Below are 17292 nucleotides of genomic sequence, written 5' to 3'. Positions count from 1 at the left end.
ATTACACTAACAAACAAACAGCTTTGGGTCCAAGTCTTCGATGCGGATCAGCAGGTACAACCGCATCTTTACTGGCAAATGATGGCTGTGTTTTTCAGCCATCATCTACCTCTAACTGCCGTGGGTGGAGCAAAGCTCTCCCTGCTGCGCTTAACCTGTTAAATGCTGCAGCAAATCTCTGACAGCAGCAGTTACAGCATGTCGTGGAAAGTGCACTGCTCCAAGTGCCCATCGGACCCTCAACTGTAAGATTGTGAGGTGTTGATGGGGTGCCATGATGGCAAAGGATCTACTGAAGACTCTGTGCCTATCATGACTGTACTCCTATGAAGACCAGACTATGCCTGGAGTTCATAGGAAATTTTTCCTATATGCAACAAAAAAAATACTGCTGTATATAGTACAAGTGATTGTTACCCAAGGAATCTAAAAAATACAATAAAACTGTAAAACATATATATATATATATATTTTTTTTTTAAATATGAAAAAAAAGTTAGCACTGTGCCTTAGAGAATCAGATTACCTGGCCATTTTTACCATGCAATGAATGCTGTATAGACAAAACAAAAAGACAATGGCGGAATTGCGTTCTTTTCCTTCACATTTTCGTGGCATTTTCTTTCCATTTACATCACATGGTAAAATGGATGAGGTCACTGAAAAGTACAACTCATCCCGCAAAAAACAAGCCCTCAGTGACTAAGCCAACAAATACAAAGTGTATAAATGTTGTCAACAATATTTGTAGAATTAACACAATTTTTTTCATATTTATAGACCTAGATAAAAGCAAACAAACAAAAACAAATTTGCAGAATAGTGAATTGAATTGCTCTCAGTTCTTACTTGTATACTGCTGGCTTCCGATGAGGGCGAGTTCAATAAAGAAGCGAGTTGTTGCACAGCATTTCTTTTGACCTTCAAGTCTGCTGCGGTGCCCATGAAATCCAGCTGATCCTCGTGGATACTTTCTACTAAAGCTGAAGCGGAGGCTTCATTCAGGGTTGCTTCAAACTTCTTAATGTGTTTAAAAAGTGTTCTAAAAGGAAAGCTAGACATTACCAAGAATCCTAGAACCTACACCCAAACATGTGGTTCAAGCAAAGCTGCACATCAAGGCAACAAAGAAGTGTTCTTGCGTTACACTATCACAAGTTACATCAATTAGATTAGTAATCTAACTGAAAGCGCATCACTTGCCTCCCGCCATTATCTTACCGATGCGTCTTTTCCACTGACTGTTTCACGGACCAAAAACTCACATCATTCCACTTGGATATTTTCACAAAATCCTACCAAAAATCCAAATAAAACTAGTTAACTTGCAAAAATTAGGATCTTGTTAAAAAGATATCAATGACCAAACGAGGATAAATAAATGATGCTGCTCCATGAGCAGTGGAATAGTACTGCACATACCCAAGATGCTAAACTTTTCCACCAATTTTCACATGGAGGAATAAATGCAGACGCATTGCCACTGCTTATTTAGCACCAAAATATTTAGCAGTAAATAAAGGGTTACAACGTCTCCATCACACATGCCAATTTCTTAAAACCTACCAAGCCAGTGTCACACTCATGTGAAGAGCAAACGTATGCAGATCGCCAGGTCTCCGGACCTCATGAGGCAGTAGCCCAGAGGTCCTAGTGATTGGCTGCTTATTGCAATCCAAGCATGGGGCACTTTTCAGGGACGGATATCAGACTACCGTATATACTCGAGTATAAGCCGAGAATTTCAGCCCATTTTCTTAGGCTGAAATTGCCCCTCTCGGCTTATACTCGAGTCATACCCAGGGGTCGGCAGAGGAGGGGGAGCGGGGGCTCTCTAATAATACTCACTGCTCCTGGCGCAGTCCTTGCACGTCCCTGGTTCTCTGGCGCCGGCAGCTTCTTCCTGTAGTGAGAGGTCACATGGTACCGCTCATTACAGTAATGAATATGGACCCAACTCCACTCCCCTAGGGGTGGAGTTGCATATTTATTACTGTAATGAGCGGTACCATGTGACCGCTCACTACAGGAAGAAGCTGCCGGCGCTGGAGAACCAGGGACGTCAAGGAGCCACACCGGGAGCAGGTGAGTATAACGTAGTGCGCGATATTCACCTGCTCCCCGTTCCACCGCTGCGTCTTCCCCGACAGGTCAGAGGGCGCAGTGACGCGATTAGTGTGCGCACCGCCCTCTGCCTGAACAGTCAGTGCAAAGGACGGGGAAGACACAGCGGTGCCGACTATGGAACGCGGAGCAGGTGAATATAGCAAGTGCCAGGGGCCTGAGAGGTTTTTTTTTTTTAATCGCAGCAACAGCATAAGGGGCAAATGTCTGTATGAAGCATCTTATGGGGCCATGTGCAGCATTATATGGGGCAAATATCTGTATGGGGCCAATATCTGTATGGAGCATCTTATGGGGCCATGTGCAGCATTATATGGGGCAAATATCTGTATGGGGCCATGTGCAGCATTATATGGGGCAAATATCTGTATGGGGCCATGTGCAGCATTATATGGGGCAATTATCTATATGGGGCATCTTATGTGGCCGTGTGCAGCATTATATGGGGCATCTTATGTGGCCGTGTGCAGCATTATTTGGGGCAAATATCTGTATGGGGCCATGTGCAGCATTATATGGGGCAAATATCTGTATGGAGCATCTTATGGGGCCATGTGCAGAATTATATGGGGCAAATATCTGTATGGGGTCATGTGCAGCATTATATGGGGCAAATACCTGTATGGAACATCTTATGGGGCCATAATCGGCATTTGTGGAGCATTATATGGGGCATATGTCTGTATGGAGCATCTTATGGGGCCATAATCAACATTTGTGCAGCATTATATGGGGCGTATTTTGTATGGAGCATCTTATGGGGCCATCATGAACTGTATGGAGCATTATATGGGGCTCCTGATTCAATATGGATATACAAAAACACGTAACCTACTGATATCTCAATTAATTTTACTTTTATTGGTATCTATTTTGATTTTTGAAATTTACCAGTAGCTGCTGCATTTTCCACCCTAGGCTTATACTCGAGTCATTAAGTTTTCCCAGTTTTTTGTGGCAAAATTAGGGGTCTCGGCTTATAGTCGGGTTGGCTTATACTCTAGTATATACGGTATATTCACACAATCATTCGGTTTAACAAGTGTTAAAAATGCATACTACATAGATGGCATCCATGGGCATTTTTACAGCCCTGATTTGCAGAAAAATGAGCAGGGTCTAATCTACAAAAAACTGCCAGAAGTTTATGAAATGTTGAGAAATACAGCATCACCTGTCTATTACATCTTACACCTGACAAGTTCAGAGATGTTTAATCGATTTCTACAGCTATAAGAGGTTGTTAGGTTAGATCTTCACTTGTAAATTGTATGTGGTAGATATAGAAACAGGAACAATCATGCACATGGACATATACGGCACATACTTTGAGCTCTTTCTCCACAGGCTTACGCAATTCATGAATTCTTGCTTCAACAGATGGCAAAAACTGCTTATAATAATGGTAAAGATTCCAGAGTAGACTGCACAAAGAGTCTGGAAAGAACAAGAAAATATATGTTTATTATCAGTGTCAAAATGTATAGCACAGAAATACAGTATTATGACAATTAACTTACAAACATGGTTCAGTATAAAAAAATTCAATACAAATTTTTTTTACTTTACTCAACCACTTATTATTCAGCTGTTTTTTAAAGAGTTGTACCACTACTTTTACATAGATGATGTATCCTCGGAATAGGTTATCAGTATCAGATGTGTGAGGGTACGATAAACCGCATCCTCACTGATTGGCAGCAGTGAGCAATCAGTGCGCAGCCCTGCTAACAGTGGGGTGGCCGCTGCTGGGTTCTACAGGTTCGCTATGTGATTAGAAACTTGTTGTGTGCTTAGATTAGGTCTAAAATGTTGTGCTGATTATCTTTATATTATATCTTTTCAAAGGTTAAAGCTCAGTTTTAACAGAGCTGCATAATTTCCAATACATAGTATAATTATGAGATCTTGTCTATCAGAAGTGACATCTCAAGGAGAGAGCATGGCATTCAGATGACCCTTTATTCACTTAAGGTAAATCTGTCTTCGGTAAGCTTGTCCCGGGAGAGGCTTTCTATATACCTCCATATGCTGCTTAACCAAGATAGTCCCTTTAAAAGTGACGCTGGTACAGCATTTTGCTGACTGCGCCAGGTTTCCCTTCTGTAGTCCCCTATTTTCAATGGTTATTGCCAGGGAAAGTTGCAGCCAACCAAACATTTCCATAGAAGCAGCAATCGCCAAGTAAAGCAGAGCAGAAGGTGCAAATTATGAAGTTCCTAAATATCGCCATAAGCCACAAGTAACATAGGGGTAAATGTTACCTTTATTGTGTTATTTACATTAAGAATTAAAAAAGAATATCCAATTAAGAAAAAGAAGATTAGATGTAAGTTATCTTCATTAAAACAATGGCCTACCTTTCCTGGGTGTTTGTGGCACCAGAAGAACATGACAGTGAAAAACCAGTATCATGTGGAGACGAGCCTGGAATTCTCCCAAAGTGGACCCTTCGATAAATGCCTGCAATGTCTTTGTAACAGACTGGAATGATTGCTCTTGATCATTCTCTGCATATAAAACCAGTACACAAATGTCAAAGAAACAGCTTTGTACTAGAAAGATCATCAATGACAGACGGGCATTTATTACGTCACCTTTCTCCTGTTCCACTTGCAGGTAATCTTCAATCAATTGGTAAATAGAAAACCAGTGCCGATAGGATTTTTCAACATGTCGCTTCATGGCATTGTCAAGACTCAAAGACCAGCAGCTACGAAACAAAAAAGAAATCCACTTAGTTTACAAAATGTACAATGAAGAGAAGTGGGACAATTGACATATTGGACAACTATGAATGCCAAACCTTACTATCAAGAAATGTAAGTAATGCTCTGTATGTACTGTTAGCGTAGACATCATCCTGTACTTAGGAAATACAGGAATGCTCAATGACTTCCGGAAATCTGGGAGAGGGGCACAACTCAGACAGCACTGCACTGTATTTGTGGGGGTTTCAGCCTCACTGATATATTATATCGTCTACAGGCCTACATTAACCAGCATGAATCTGGATGTAGCTGGATTAGAATAATGGCTTTCACTAAAGATCAAACAACCAAAATACTTACTTCAGTTCGAGTTTACGCCATTGGAATATAAGCTGTGTAACTTCATCAAGGTTTTTTCGAAGAGACAGATTCCGGCTGGCATTTTCTTCCCAGTCCTATTGAAGAATAAAGAAACTGAATTACTCACATTATAAATTCTACTAAACATAAACCGTCAGAATCATGTTCATTTGTATTTTTACAAAATTATGTTTACATCTAAATGGTACAAAACAGAAAGTACAACTTGCTCTGCAAATAACACCTACTAGAACAATATAGACCAAGGGTACACTAGTCCAGCAACACCCCCTCCTCTGATAAGCACCTCACTGTCCCTGGACTTTGTACAAGGAGAGCCTGGTGGGCGGGGTTAGCTTCCTCAGCTCCGCTTCATGCTAAATCTACAAGCTCTGAGTCAGAACGGCTGTGCCCAGTAATCTAACTGATACATCGATGAACTTTAACTACATTACGCTGCTGTATGATGAGGTACCAAAAACCTGCTGACAGATTCCCTTTAAAGAGTACCTATCAATAGGCTCTGGTTGCCGTTTTTTATTTAAGAAAACAACAGGCAGCCGCAGACTTGCAATTTTTGCGAATTAACGCGTTTTCTCAATTTTTTTTGTTAATTATTTTTTTTAACTATGGGCCGAAAAACGAACAGGCTCAAAAACATTAGAAAATAAAGCTATGTAAAGGAGTTTCATAGAGTCTATTGCAGCAAAATATTGTTATGAAAGCCGATTAATTTTGATTTTAGAAAATCACCAAAGGACAAAAAAAGAAAAAAAAGTAAGTGTAAAGGTTTTGATAGCTCTAAAAGGGAATCTGTCCGTAGGATCAACCCTTCTACGTCATCTATATGGGTATTCAGGTTATAGGAAATAAAATGATACATTGACATCTGCAATCTGATTTCTTATTCCAGCTACATTTACTTACTATGTAAATTATGTTAAAAACTTTGGGCCAGACACTGATCTGCATGAGAATCTGCCTCCATAGCTTATTTTAAATGAAAGGGGCAGCTACCAGTATGAGACATGTAACAACACAGTACAGTAGAACTGAACTTTGCCTCATTATAAGCAATTTTGCAGCTCTCACAGCTCTGCTGTATGATAATATTGCATCACTGGCTGACTGCGAGATGGAAGATGAGGCACCAAGAGGAATCTACAGATGTGTTTAATGCTGAACTGTGCCAGTTATAATCACACACAGCTCTGCAGTGAGAACAAGAGAGCAGCCATTACATATCACACCAGTAATGTCCTTTTACATTTTAAACAAGTTCTGGCTGTATATTCTCATGCAGATCAGTGTCTGCCCATAGCCTGGAACAGCTCATTTACATACAAGGAAAATGTGGATTTCTCTAGAATAAGACATTGGATTAAAGATATCAAGGTATCACTTTATTCAGCTTCTTATGATCTACATGCCCATATAGACATCTTAGGAGGGTTGATTCTACTGACAGATGTCAGTTAATTCTTTGGCTGCCTTGACAATTTTCAAACTTTTGACAATTATAAAAAGTTAATTTAAAAAAATTAATTAATTAAAAAAAAAAAAAGTGATGAGCGAGAGTGCTTGGATACGGTATTATACGAGAATGCTTGTGTGCTAATAAGAGTATCTTCGGCGTGCTCAAACACACCTTATTCCAGCACGCTAGCTCATCACTTAAAAATAATGATATTATACACTAACAACAATATATTTTCTGGGATAAGACACCTGGCACAACGTGAAAATGCCTAGAACTTCTATTTCATTTTAAAAACAAAAGGTTCAACATGTATCATATTTGCGCAGGGATTGGGTGAGAAGTAACATCATGAAGGAAAGTTTGTATACCTTACTTGCAAGTGTACTTACTTGAGATTTTGCTAAAAGAATTTCCAGACCATTTAAAAATTTGGAAAGAGGACTGGAGAGTGAAAATCCTTGAATTCTGTCAATGATGACCACAAGCTGAAAATAAAAAGATACAAAGGTTAAATAATGAAGAGCACTATGCTATATGAGAAAGACAATGACAAACATCTCTATTAGTTTCCCTCTAGGGCTCGTGCACACGACTGTTATTTGTTGTTTTGATGGAGTGCGATCATCCCCAGGTTATCCACCAATGAGTGGGGGAAAAAAAAATCTCAGGATGAACAATTTGACTCTGATAATCAAACCATAGTCAGCCATTCAAGTCTTTGGGTCCACTGAAAATATAGGATCACACTAGGATGACATTTGAGTGTGGTCTGATTTTCACACACACTCTGGCCACACACACTCTGGCCACACACACTCTGGCCACACACACTCTGGCCACACACACTCTGACCGATTTTCTCAGATAAGAGAAAAATGGTCTTGTGACCCTAGCCTTAAAAAACAAAAAAGGTCAGCAATCCAAAATTGGACAGATTGGATTTTTCTGTTCAAAGACATCTTCTGTCAGGGAAGACTGACTGGAAGGCCCCCATACATATTGGAGTGTTGGGCTAGCCTGTTGATAGCAGTTGGCATTAGTCTTATGTGCATAGGCCTAAAAGGGAACCTGCCATGTTGAAAACTGATACAAGAAAGATATATTTTTGTACCGTGTTAGCCAGTAGAAAGAAAAATATTTAGAATTGAGAGTCCTCAGTGGTTGATATCTTTTAATGGCTATCTGAAAAGATGGTAAATTGCAAGCTTTCAAGACTACTCAGGTCCCTTCATCAGGCATAGACTAATACACATTCTGAAGAATCACATATTTATGCACAAAACAGCACATAAATAGATGTCATAGATAAGACAGGTGACGTGAAGCAAAACTACCATTATGGGAGAGTGATAAACAGCTATGTCCATAAATATTGGAACAGTTCATAAATAAGCAGTGTGAATGTTTTATTTTCCTCTGATTGAGGTCTGGTTCTGTATTGTGATGCCCCCACAAAGTCTGAGGAGCAAATTCCTTAACTGCTGTAAAAAGACATAGATCCATGCAACACATTCATTCCTGCACTGAGAGTGTCAAAGGGTGTCATAAGCTTATACTCCCTGACTCTTCTGTCTCTCTGAGATTTGAAATTACCCTTTAATACAAGTAATCTCATGACCATGGTGCTGTGATCTGGGATACAAAAAAGTTTTGCCACAGGTAGATCCATTCTTTTTTCTCTTATTGTGTGGGGGTGAGAGTTCATCATCATCATTAAACCTGCTGACAAGGGTGGTGCAATAGTCATGATGAACACATCAGACTATATGAAGGAAGCAAACAGACAACTTATGGACACACGGTACTAGAAAAAAATTGGGAGTCAGATCCTACACAGGACTATTACAAGGAACTAAACAAGTTGGTATCTTGTCTGCCTGATGAATCCACAAGAGCCAATGACCTGATACCAGAAAGCCCAAGAATAAGGACATTCTACATGTTTCCCAAAAGCCACAAATCTGGAAATCCAGGAGACCAATTATTTCATGTGTGGGCACCCTTACTGAGCAGGTATCTGGATGGTGTGGTGCAGTGACCCGTTACTGGTAGGGGGCGCTGTATGGTCTTCCCAGAATACGCATGGAGGCGTATTGAGGCCATAGGAACGCATGGCAATCGCAGGCATAACTGTGGTGATTTAAAATCCGGCATTATTGTTAATGGCCGGTATCTGTGTCGCAGATGAAGATACTCTGCTCTGTCAGCCTAAAGTAAGGATGTTCTGGGACCTGTAGTCCTACAAGTAAATTGTGTTGCTTAACAAGGGAGACTGACAGGGCTAATTATGAGAGATGGGCGGGTCAAACTAGCCACACATACAACTCCCACCTATGGGAGTAGTTACAAGTATGTAATATGACCAGGGTGTGGGTCACATGGGTTGAGTGTTTGGACCTGAATGGTCTGTGCTGCAGGTCCCGGAAAGGCCTATGTGTTGGGAGTGCTGTCTCCCTGAATAGCACATGATGGGGCTTTGGACCTGGTGGCCTGGGTGCTTGACGAGTGTCCTGAATAGCACCTGAACAGACCACATGTGTGTATAGAGCCTGGGATGGGCCTACGCTGAGAAAGACTCCATCCTGTTGAGTACCTGGGACTGACTAGGAGTCAGCCTGCGGAGCTCCTGGAAAGTAACCCTGGACAAGGGGATTGTAATATGCCTAGGAGAAGTTTATCTGCTACCTGAACAGACTGGGGGTCATGACATGTTCGTGGATGTATTGAAATGAACTTTACGTTATGTAGTTTATGATGGTTAATAAACCTAAGAGACTGATTTATATGAGGAAACAGTGCCTGAGTGCTTGAATCCAGTGCCAAGCCAGTGTCCCCCACCACTGGTAAAGAATACACCCAGCAACATTCAGGACACAACTGACCTATTGAATAAACTATCAGCAATAGGTCCTCTAGCAGAAGGAACCATCCTGGCCATCATGGATGTGGAATCTTTGTATTGTACTCTAATAACCCACACCAGGATGGATTAAATGCCTGCAAATTCTTCATGGAAAACACAGAGACTGATGCGGATTCTGTGGTGAAACAATTACTTTGAATTTGACAACAAGTTATATCTACATGAGACTGGCACAGCAATGGGAAGTAAAATGGCTCCACAGTATGCAAATCTTTTCATAACCAAGCTTGAAAGCGACTTTTTGTCCTCATGTCCCATCAGGCCTCTGGCTTACAACCGCTACATTGATGATATTTTAATCATCTAGATGGAGTAGGAGCCAAAAGACGTTCCATGAACAGTTTAATCAATTTCATCCCCCCCATCAACTTGACACTCAACTACTCCTGTACTGAAATTAACTTTTTGGACACCATCATTAAGCTGCAGAACAATGAAATAGAAACATACCTTAAATGGGACAGTTCCCATCCAAAGCACAAACTCCATTGTCTACAGCCAAGCCATCAGATACAGTCGTATATGTTCGCCTTAGAAAGACCTTTTTGAAACAGGGCTACCATCCAAGAACAATTGAAAACCAAATTACAAGAGCAACTAGAATATCAAAGAATCATCTCCTACGTTACAAAGCTAAACCTCTAGTAGTCACCTACAATCCCAATCTAGAGGCGCTAAGGGAAGCTGCATGGAAATTATAACCATTACTACAAAAAAAATGCCCACTTACAATCCACAGACCCCCCCACTACTGTGTTTTAGGCAGCCCCAAATCTAAGCAGCATCATTGTCAGAAGCTCCCTGCCCTCTCAAACAGTTGCAGGAACCTTTCCTTATAACCAGAAAAAATGTAATACCTGTCCATTTATAATGACCACGGACAAGATAAAGATCACCAATTCACATCAGGACTATCCCAGGTACTTTCAGCTGCATCAAATCTAATGTGGTGTACCTAATTAGTTGTACCAAATGTCCAACTGGGGGTCTGTATGTAGGTGAGACAGGGCAAAAACTGAGAACAAGGATGAACTCTCACCACCACACAATAAGAGAAAAAAAGAATGGATCTACCTGTGGCAAAACATTTTTGTATCCCTGATCACAGCACCATGGACATGAGATTACTTAAATACTTAGTATTAAAGGGTAATTTCAAATCTCAGAAAGACAGAAGAGTCTCGGAGTATAAGCTTATGACAACCTTTGACGCTCTCAGTGCAGGAATGAATGTGTTGCATGATGGAACTATGTCTTTTTACTTCAATTAAGGAATTTGCTCCTCAGACCTTGTGGGGGCAACACAACACAGAACCAGACCTCAATCAGAGGAAAATAAAACATTCACATCCCTTATGTATGAACTGTTCCAATATTTATGGGCATAACTGTTTATCACTCTCCCATAATGGTAGTTTTGCTTCACGTCACCTGTCTTATCTATGACATTATTTCTGTGCTGTGTTGTGTATAAAACAGGATTTTTGGTTGCTTACCGTAAAATCTGTTTCTCGGAGCCTTCATTGGGGGACACAGGAACTATGGATGTATGCTGCTGCCACTAGGAAGCTGACACTATGCAAATAAAAAAGTTAGCTCCTCCTCTGCAGTGTACACCCCACCGACAGGAAGTAGGATATTCAGTTAGTGAGAAAGCAGTAGGAGAAGCAATAAATCTTAGAAAAATTACACAGAAACTCAAACTGTAACAGTATAATACAACAGAGCTGTTCAACTCGGGAGGGTGCTGTGTCCCCCAATGAAGGCTCCAAGAAACAGATTTTACGGTAAGCAACAAAAAATCTTGTTTTCTCTATCGCTTCATTGGGGGACACAGGAACCATGGGACGTCCCAAAGCAGTCCCTGGGAAGGGAACTGCAGAAAACGCCATTCAGGTCGGAGAACTCACCACTGCCACCTGCGAGATCCTTCTGCCTAAGCTGGCATCTGCCGAAGCGTAGGTATGGACCTCATAAAATTTGGCAAATGAGTAAATAGAAGACCAGGTTGCTGCTTGCTAGTTGTAGGGCGGATGCCCCATGGTGTACCGCCCAGGAGGTGCCCACTGCCGGGGGTAGAGTGAATCTTAATCCCAGAAAGTCACTCTGTTCTTGACCCGGTAAGCCTCCAGAATAGCGGTTCTGATCCAACGAGCGATCGTAGCCTTGGAGGCCAGCCATCTGGAATGACAAATAGATGGTCCGTCTTCCTAAAGGAGGTGGTCCTAGACAAATAGATCCTCACTGCCCTGACCAGGTCTAGTCTGCTCAGCGAACGCCCCAGAGAATAAGTCGGAACAGGACAAAAAGGTGGGAAGGACAATCTCCTCATTCAAGTAAAAGAAGAACACCACCCTGGGAAGAAAAGAAGGCGGAGGCCATAAAACTACCTTATCCTGGTGAAAAAACACGAAATGGGGGCGACAGGAGAGAGCCGCCAACTTCGAGACGCGCCTAATGGAGGTGATGGCGCCCAGAAATGCCACCTTGCAGGACAGAACAGACAGTGAGGTCTCATGGAGAGGTTCAAGGGGGGAACCCCGCTGAGCCTCCAGAACAAGATTGAGGTCCCAGGGATCCACGGGAGTCCAGAACGGGAGAGCCGCATGAGAGAAGCCGGGACCTAGATTTACAGCAAGTGACCGCCGGAACATGGGGGGGTGGCGTGGAGGCCTCAAAACGTCAAGGTGGAATGTCCAGTGCCCCCACTTCCATCGGAAGCGACAGGAAATGCTCCCCAAACTAAAAACCTCTATAAAAAATTACAGGGCCCGCAAAGGTATGAAAGAAAAAGGATTTTCCTGAACTTCTTTTCTTCTAATCTTATCTTCTTCCCAGAACCTGCGGGGAAAAAACAGAAGGTACCTCCCCATCCAGGATAGTGCGATATGGGATGTCCGCGTCGCCTCAGACCGACAGGTTCTGGTGGGCGAGTGGGTAGGGGGACGGAGGCAGGATTCTTGTGATGTGGGACATCCGCGTCTCCTCCAACCGACAGGCTCTGGTGGGCGAGTGGGTGGGAGACGGATCACCTGAACACTCTTCTGTGTTAGGGCTGGGGTCCTGCCGAGTAGACATATGAGGATATGGGGTGGCAGTACACGCCGTACTCAGTCTCTGCGTGGGAGTACAGTAGTGAACGTTCACAATGTATCCCTCCGGAAATCTGAAAAGAAACGACGCACACTGAGGTAGATATGGGTCTAATGAAAGACCAGTGTGCACCTCCTACTGACACTAAGCTAAGCTGAATATCCTACTTCCTGTCGGTGGGGTGTACACTGCAGAGGAGGAGCTAACTTTTTTTATTTGCAAAGTGTCAGCCTCCTAATGGCAGCAGCATACACCCATGGTTCCTGTGTCCCGCAATGAAGCGATAGAGAAATATGTGATTCTTCAGCATTTGTATTAGTCTATGCCTCATGAAGGGACCTGAGTAGTCTCAAAAGCTTGCAATTTGTTACCATCTTTTCAGTTAGCCATTAAAAGGTATCAACCACTGATGACTCAATTCTAAATGTTGAAAATTGTAAATTGGTATGTCAAGCAGCATGTTGTAGAGAAGGAGGAATTGATCAAAAACCATTTTATGTGGGGAAAAAGTTCAGTAAACTTTGCATTTTATTTATTGAAATTCCTGAAATTCTGTATGCATACAAATGAGTCCAGTGGGCAGTCAGTGCAGTGAATGACTCTGTATGACTGTGCAGGGAATAAAAGGAAACAAGCCTGTATAGATAATTAGACAATGATGTTCACAGATCAGACTGCATGTAGTCGTGACAGGTCCCCCTTAATACTGAGCGCAATAGCCTTTAAAGAGACAGATTTATAACCTGCAGCCCCCATTTCACTGGGGACTGCTACCTACTCAATGCAATTATTAGTCATTATGCAGTAAATCCCCAAGCTCCACCAGTGGAAGCTGGTGCTAACCCACATGCTATTTTTTTAAAATGTATATCAAAGCTAGAGATACAAAAATAAAAAATAAATAAATTAAATCAGCACAAATTGTAAACCCTCTAAAAATAAAAAAGGATGGACATTCACATTTAGGATTCTGTCATACAGAATTCTAATTTTACGTAGTCTTAAGGATTTAAATCAGAACCTGCTCTTTTCTCACCTGAAGCAAGGCAGGGTGATCTGGCCAATCTCCCATCAACTTGCTCAGCTCTTCGCTGAAGCGCCTCAGCACACATTGGCACTGCGTGACCTGCTGGATGTTAGGATGCTGATAAAAGTCATAAGGGCCTTCATGCTGCACTACGAGGTCCGAGGCAGTGTTCCCCAATATTGTGTTCTGCAGGAGCGTGCTTGCCAGCAGATGGCTGCTGGAAAGATGATCATTTAAGTCAGCCCCTAAAAGTTAAATTAAAACATAAAAGAATAAAACCAAATAAGTGGTGAGGACATGCTCAATATTATAAGAAAAAGGCACACAGGTGAAAACACCAGTGGAGTGTCTTACAGAATGTAGCAAACAAGCACATAACTTAACAGATATAATGTGCCAGAAACCAGTTTACTTCAAACTTGCTGAATTAATATTTAGGCGTATTGCTGAGGGGATTTTTCCATGGTAATAAGAAAACATGCAGCACTATTTCCCCACAGATCACTTGTCGCTTTAAAAGGGATTCTTATTCGCTAAAACTTCCATCCACTGGCTGCAATTTCTTCATATAAAGTCTTACTGAGTCTACGTCGCTATTCCTGATGTCCGTTATTGCTTGCAGGGCCAACCAGGGCTGTGGAGTCGGTAAGATAAACCTCCTACTCCTCAATGTCACATCACCAATGCGGTCGGTGACTCCCCTTCCTTACATATGTACATTGTTTTAATTGTATGGTAATCAGCATAAAAAACTGTTCTACAGTTCGTCCTTACCATATGCAGTCTATTCCCAGTGACCACTACTTCACACGCTAGTAGCCGCAATATGTGAGATTAACGTAAGCATGGATTAGCTATTCACTAAACTGGGCGGTTGGGCGGGGCCTTTTCGGGGTGATTGACAGGAGTTCAGATCATATTCTCCGGAGCTACTAGGGTCGGGTAACCCTGACGAAGGAGGACGCTGTGCCTTTGAAACGCGTTGGTTACTACCTTGTCCCAGTGCCGCTCCGTAGTGCTCAAGCTGTGACGTCACATGCTCAGTTCCCTGTCGGCCATCTTCCCTCGTGCTCGTATCCAGGGACGCCACCGGCCGGGGCCTTCCCTGGCTCTACGCAGCCTCCCTGCAGCGCCCTTGTGCGGTAGCATTCCGGTATTTGCCGACCTACCACCGCATCCATATACCTGACGCCGGACACTCTACCTCACAGCGCCACGCTTAGCTCCGCACCTGGTACCGTGGTGCCTGAACTCCGGCTTATCATATAGCCACATCTAACGGCACATCTACAGCTCCCCCACGTGAAACACAGGGGTCACAGGTACGGTTACCATCTATGCCGAGGGGTCTACCCTATTCTATTTGATTTTACTTTGTTGTCTGCTTCTTTGTTTTATCACAGGAGCAAGTGTTTCTGCCATGTCCCCAGCTCTTTGAGAACATCATACATTAAGTCAGGTGACATACAAGTTTCAGAGGCCACATTAGTTCTTATGTTACAGACTTGATTTAAGATCAGCTCAGAGAGCGGTGTCACGGTTCACTTTAACCCCTTCATGACCCAGCCTATTTTGACCTTAAAGACTTTGCCTTTTTTTGCAGTTCTGACCAGTGTCCCTTTATGAGGTAATAACTCAGGAACGCTTCAACGGATCCTAGCGGTTCGGAGATTGTTTTTTCGTGAAATATTGTGCTTCATGTTAGTGGTAAATTTAGGTCAATAAATTCTGTGTTTGTGATAAAAACGGAAATTTGGCGAAAATTTCGCAATTTTCACATTTTGAATTTTTATTCTGTTAAAGCAGAGAGTTATGTGACACAAAATAGTTAATAAATAACATTTCCCACATGTATACTTTACATCAGCACAATTTTGGAAACAAAAATTTTTTTTGCTAGGAAGTTATAAGGGTTAAAATTTGACCAGCTATTTCTCATTTTTACAACGAAATTTACAAAACCATTTTTTTTAGGGACCACCTCACATTTGAAGTCAGATTGAGGGGTCTATATGGCTGAAAATACCCAAAAGTGACACCATTCTAAAAACTGCACCCCTCAAGGTGCACAAAACCACATTCAAGAAGTTTATTAACCCTTCATGTGCTTCACAGCAGCAGAAGCAACATGGAAGGAAAAAATGAACATTTAACTTTTTAGTCACAAAAATTATCTTTTAGGCTACGTTCAGATTAGCGTTTCCCGACGTTGCGTCGGGAAACGCAGCGGCGACGCACGCGTCATGCGCCCCTATGTTTAACATGGGGGACGCATGCGTTTTTCTTGTTGCGTTTTCCGACACGTGCGTCGTTTTTTACGCTAGCGTCGGACGCAAGAAAATGCAACAAGTTCATTTTTCTTGCGTCCGATTTCGTCAAAAAAAGACGCACGCGTCGCAAAACGCAGCGTTTTTGCGTGCGTTTGCACGCGTTTTTTCGTGCGTCGTGCGTTGCGTCGCCGCAACGCACGCCGCACGAAAAACGCGTGCAAACGCACGCAAAAACGCTGCGTTTTGCGACGCGTGCGTCTTTTTTTTCGTGCGTCGTGCCGCCGACGCAGCGGCGCGCAACGCTAATCTGAACGTAGCCTTAGCAGCAATTTTTTTGATTTCACAATGGTAAAAGGAGAAACAACCACGAAAGTTGTTGTCCAATTTGTCCTGAGTATGCCGATACCTCATATGTAGGGGTAAACCACTGTTTGGGCGCACGGCAGGGCTTGGAAAGGAAGGAGCGCCATTTGACTTTTTGAATGAAAAATTGGCTGCACTCTTTAGCGGACACCATGTCACATTTGGAGAGCCCCCGTGTGCCTAAAAATTGGAGCTCCCCCACAAGTGACCCCATTTTGGAAACTAGACGCCCCAAGGAACTTATCTAGATGCATAGTGAGCACTTTAAACCCCCAGGTGCTTCACAAATTGATCCGTAAAAATGAAAAAGTACTTTTTTTTCACAAAAAAATTCTTTTAGCCTTAATTTTTTCATTTTCACATGGGCAACAGGATAAAATGGATCCTAAAATTTGTTGGGCAATTTCTCCTGAGTACACCGATACCTCACATGTGGGGGTAAACCACTGTTTGGGCACATGGTAAGGCTCGGAAGGGAAGGAGCGCCATTTGACTTTTTGAATGAAAAATTATCTCCATCGTTAGCGGACACCATGTCGCGTTTGGAGAGACCCTGTGTGCCTAAACATTGGAGCTCCCCCACAAGTGACCCCATTTTGGAAACTGGACCCCCCAAGGAACTTATCTAGATGCCTAGTGAGCACTTTAAACCCTCAGGTGCTTCACAAATTGATCCATAAAAATGAAAAAGTACTTTTTTTTTTTTCACAAAAAATATATTTTCGCCTCAATTTTTTCATTTTTACATGGGCAAGAGGATAAAATGGATGCTAAAATTTGTTGGGCAATTTCTCCCGAGTACGCCGATACCTCATATGTGGGGGTAAACCACTGTTTGGGCACACGGCAGGGCTCGGAAGGGAAGGCGCGCCATTTGACTTTTTGAATGGAAAATTAGCTCCAACTGTTAGCGGACAACATGTCGCGTTTGGAGAGCCCCT

The 17292-nt window shown here is 42.4% G+C and overlaps 1 protein-coding gene across 1 annotated transcript in view; it reads right to left on the bottom strand.

Moving 5' to 3' along the window:
* Positions 1-17292, bottom strand: part of MDN1 (midasin AAA ATPase 1) — a 335477-nt gene that overhangs the window by 57924 nt on the left and 260261 nt on the right. The window contains exons 66-73 of the mRNA XM_069726361.1: positions 13728-13963; positions 7065-7160; positions 5196-5290; positions 4722-4837; positions 4485-4634; positions 3452-3561; positions 1222-1295; positions 850-1042 (exon numbers count right to left, since the gene is read on the bottom strand). Of these exons, the coding sequence (XP_069582462.1) occupies positions 850-1042; positions 1222-1295; positions 3452-3561; positions 4485-4634; positions 4722-4837; positions 5196-5290; positions 7065-7160; positions 13728-13963 (1070 nt within the window). The remainder of the gene's footprint in view (positions 1-849; positions 1043-1221; positions 1296-3451; positions 3562-4484; positions 4635-4721; positions 4838-5195; positions 5291-7064; positions 7161-13727; positions 13964-17292) is intronic.

Source organism: Ranitomeya imitator, chromosome 5 (genome assembly GCF_032444005.1).
Source record: "Ranitomeya imitator isolate aRanImi1 chromosome 5, aRanImi1.pri, whole genome shotgun sequence".
NCBI lineage: Eukaryota > Metazoa > Chordata > Amphibia > Anura > Dendrobatidae > Ranitomeya > Ranitomeya imitator.
The sequence above is the reverse complement of the archived record's forward strand: the minus strand, read 5'-3'. Positions and strand labels throughout refer to the sequence as shown.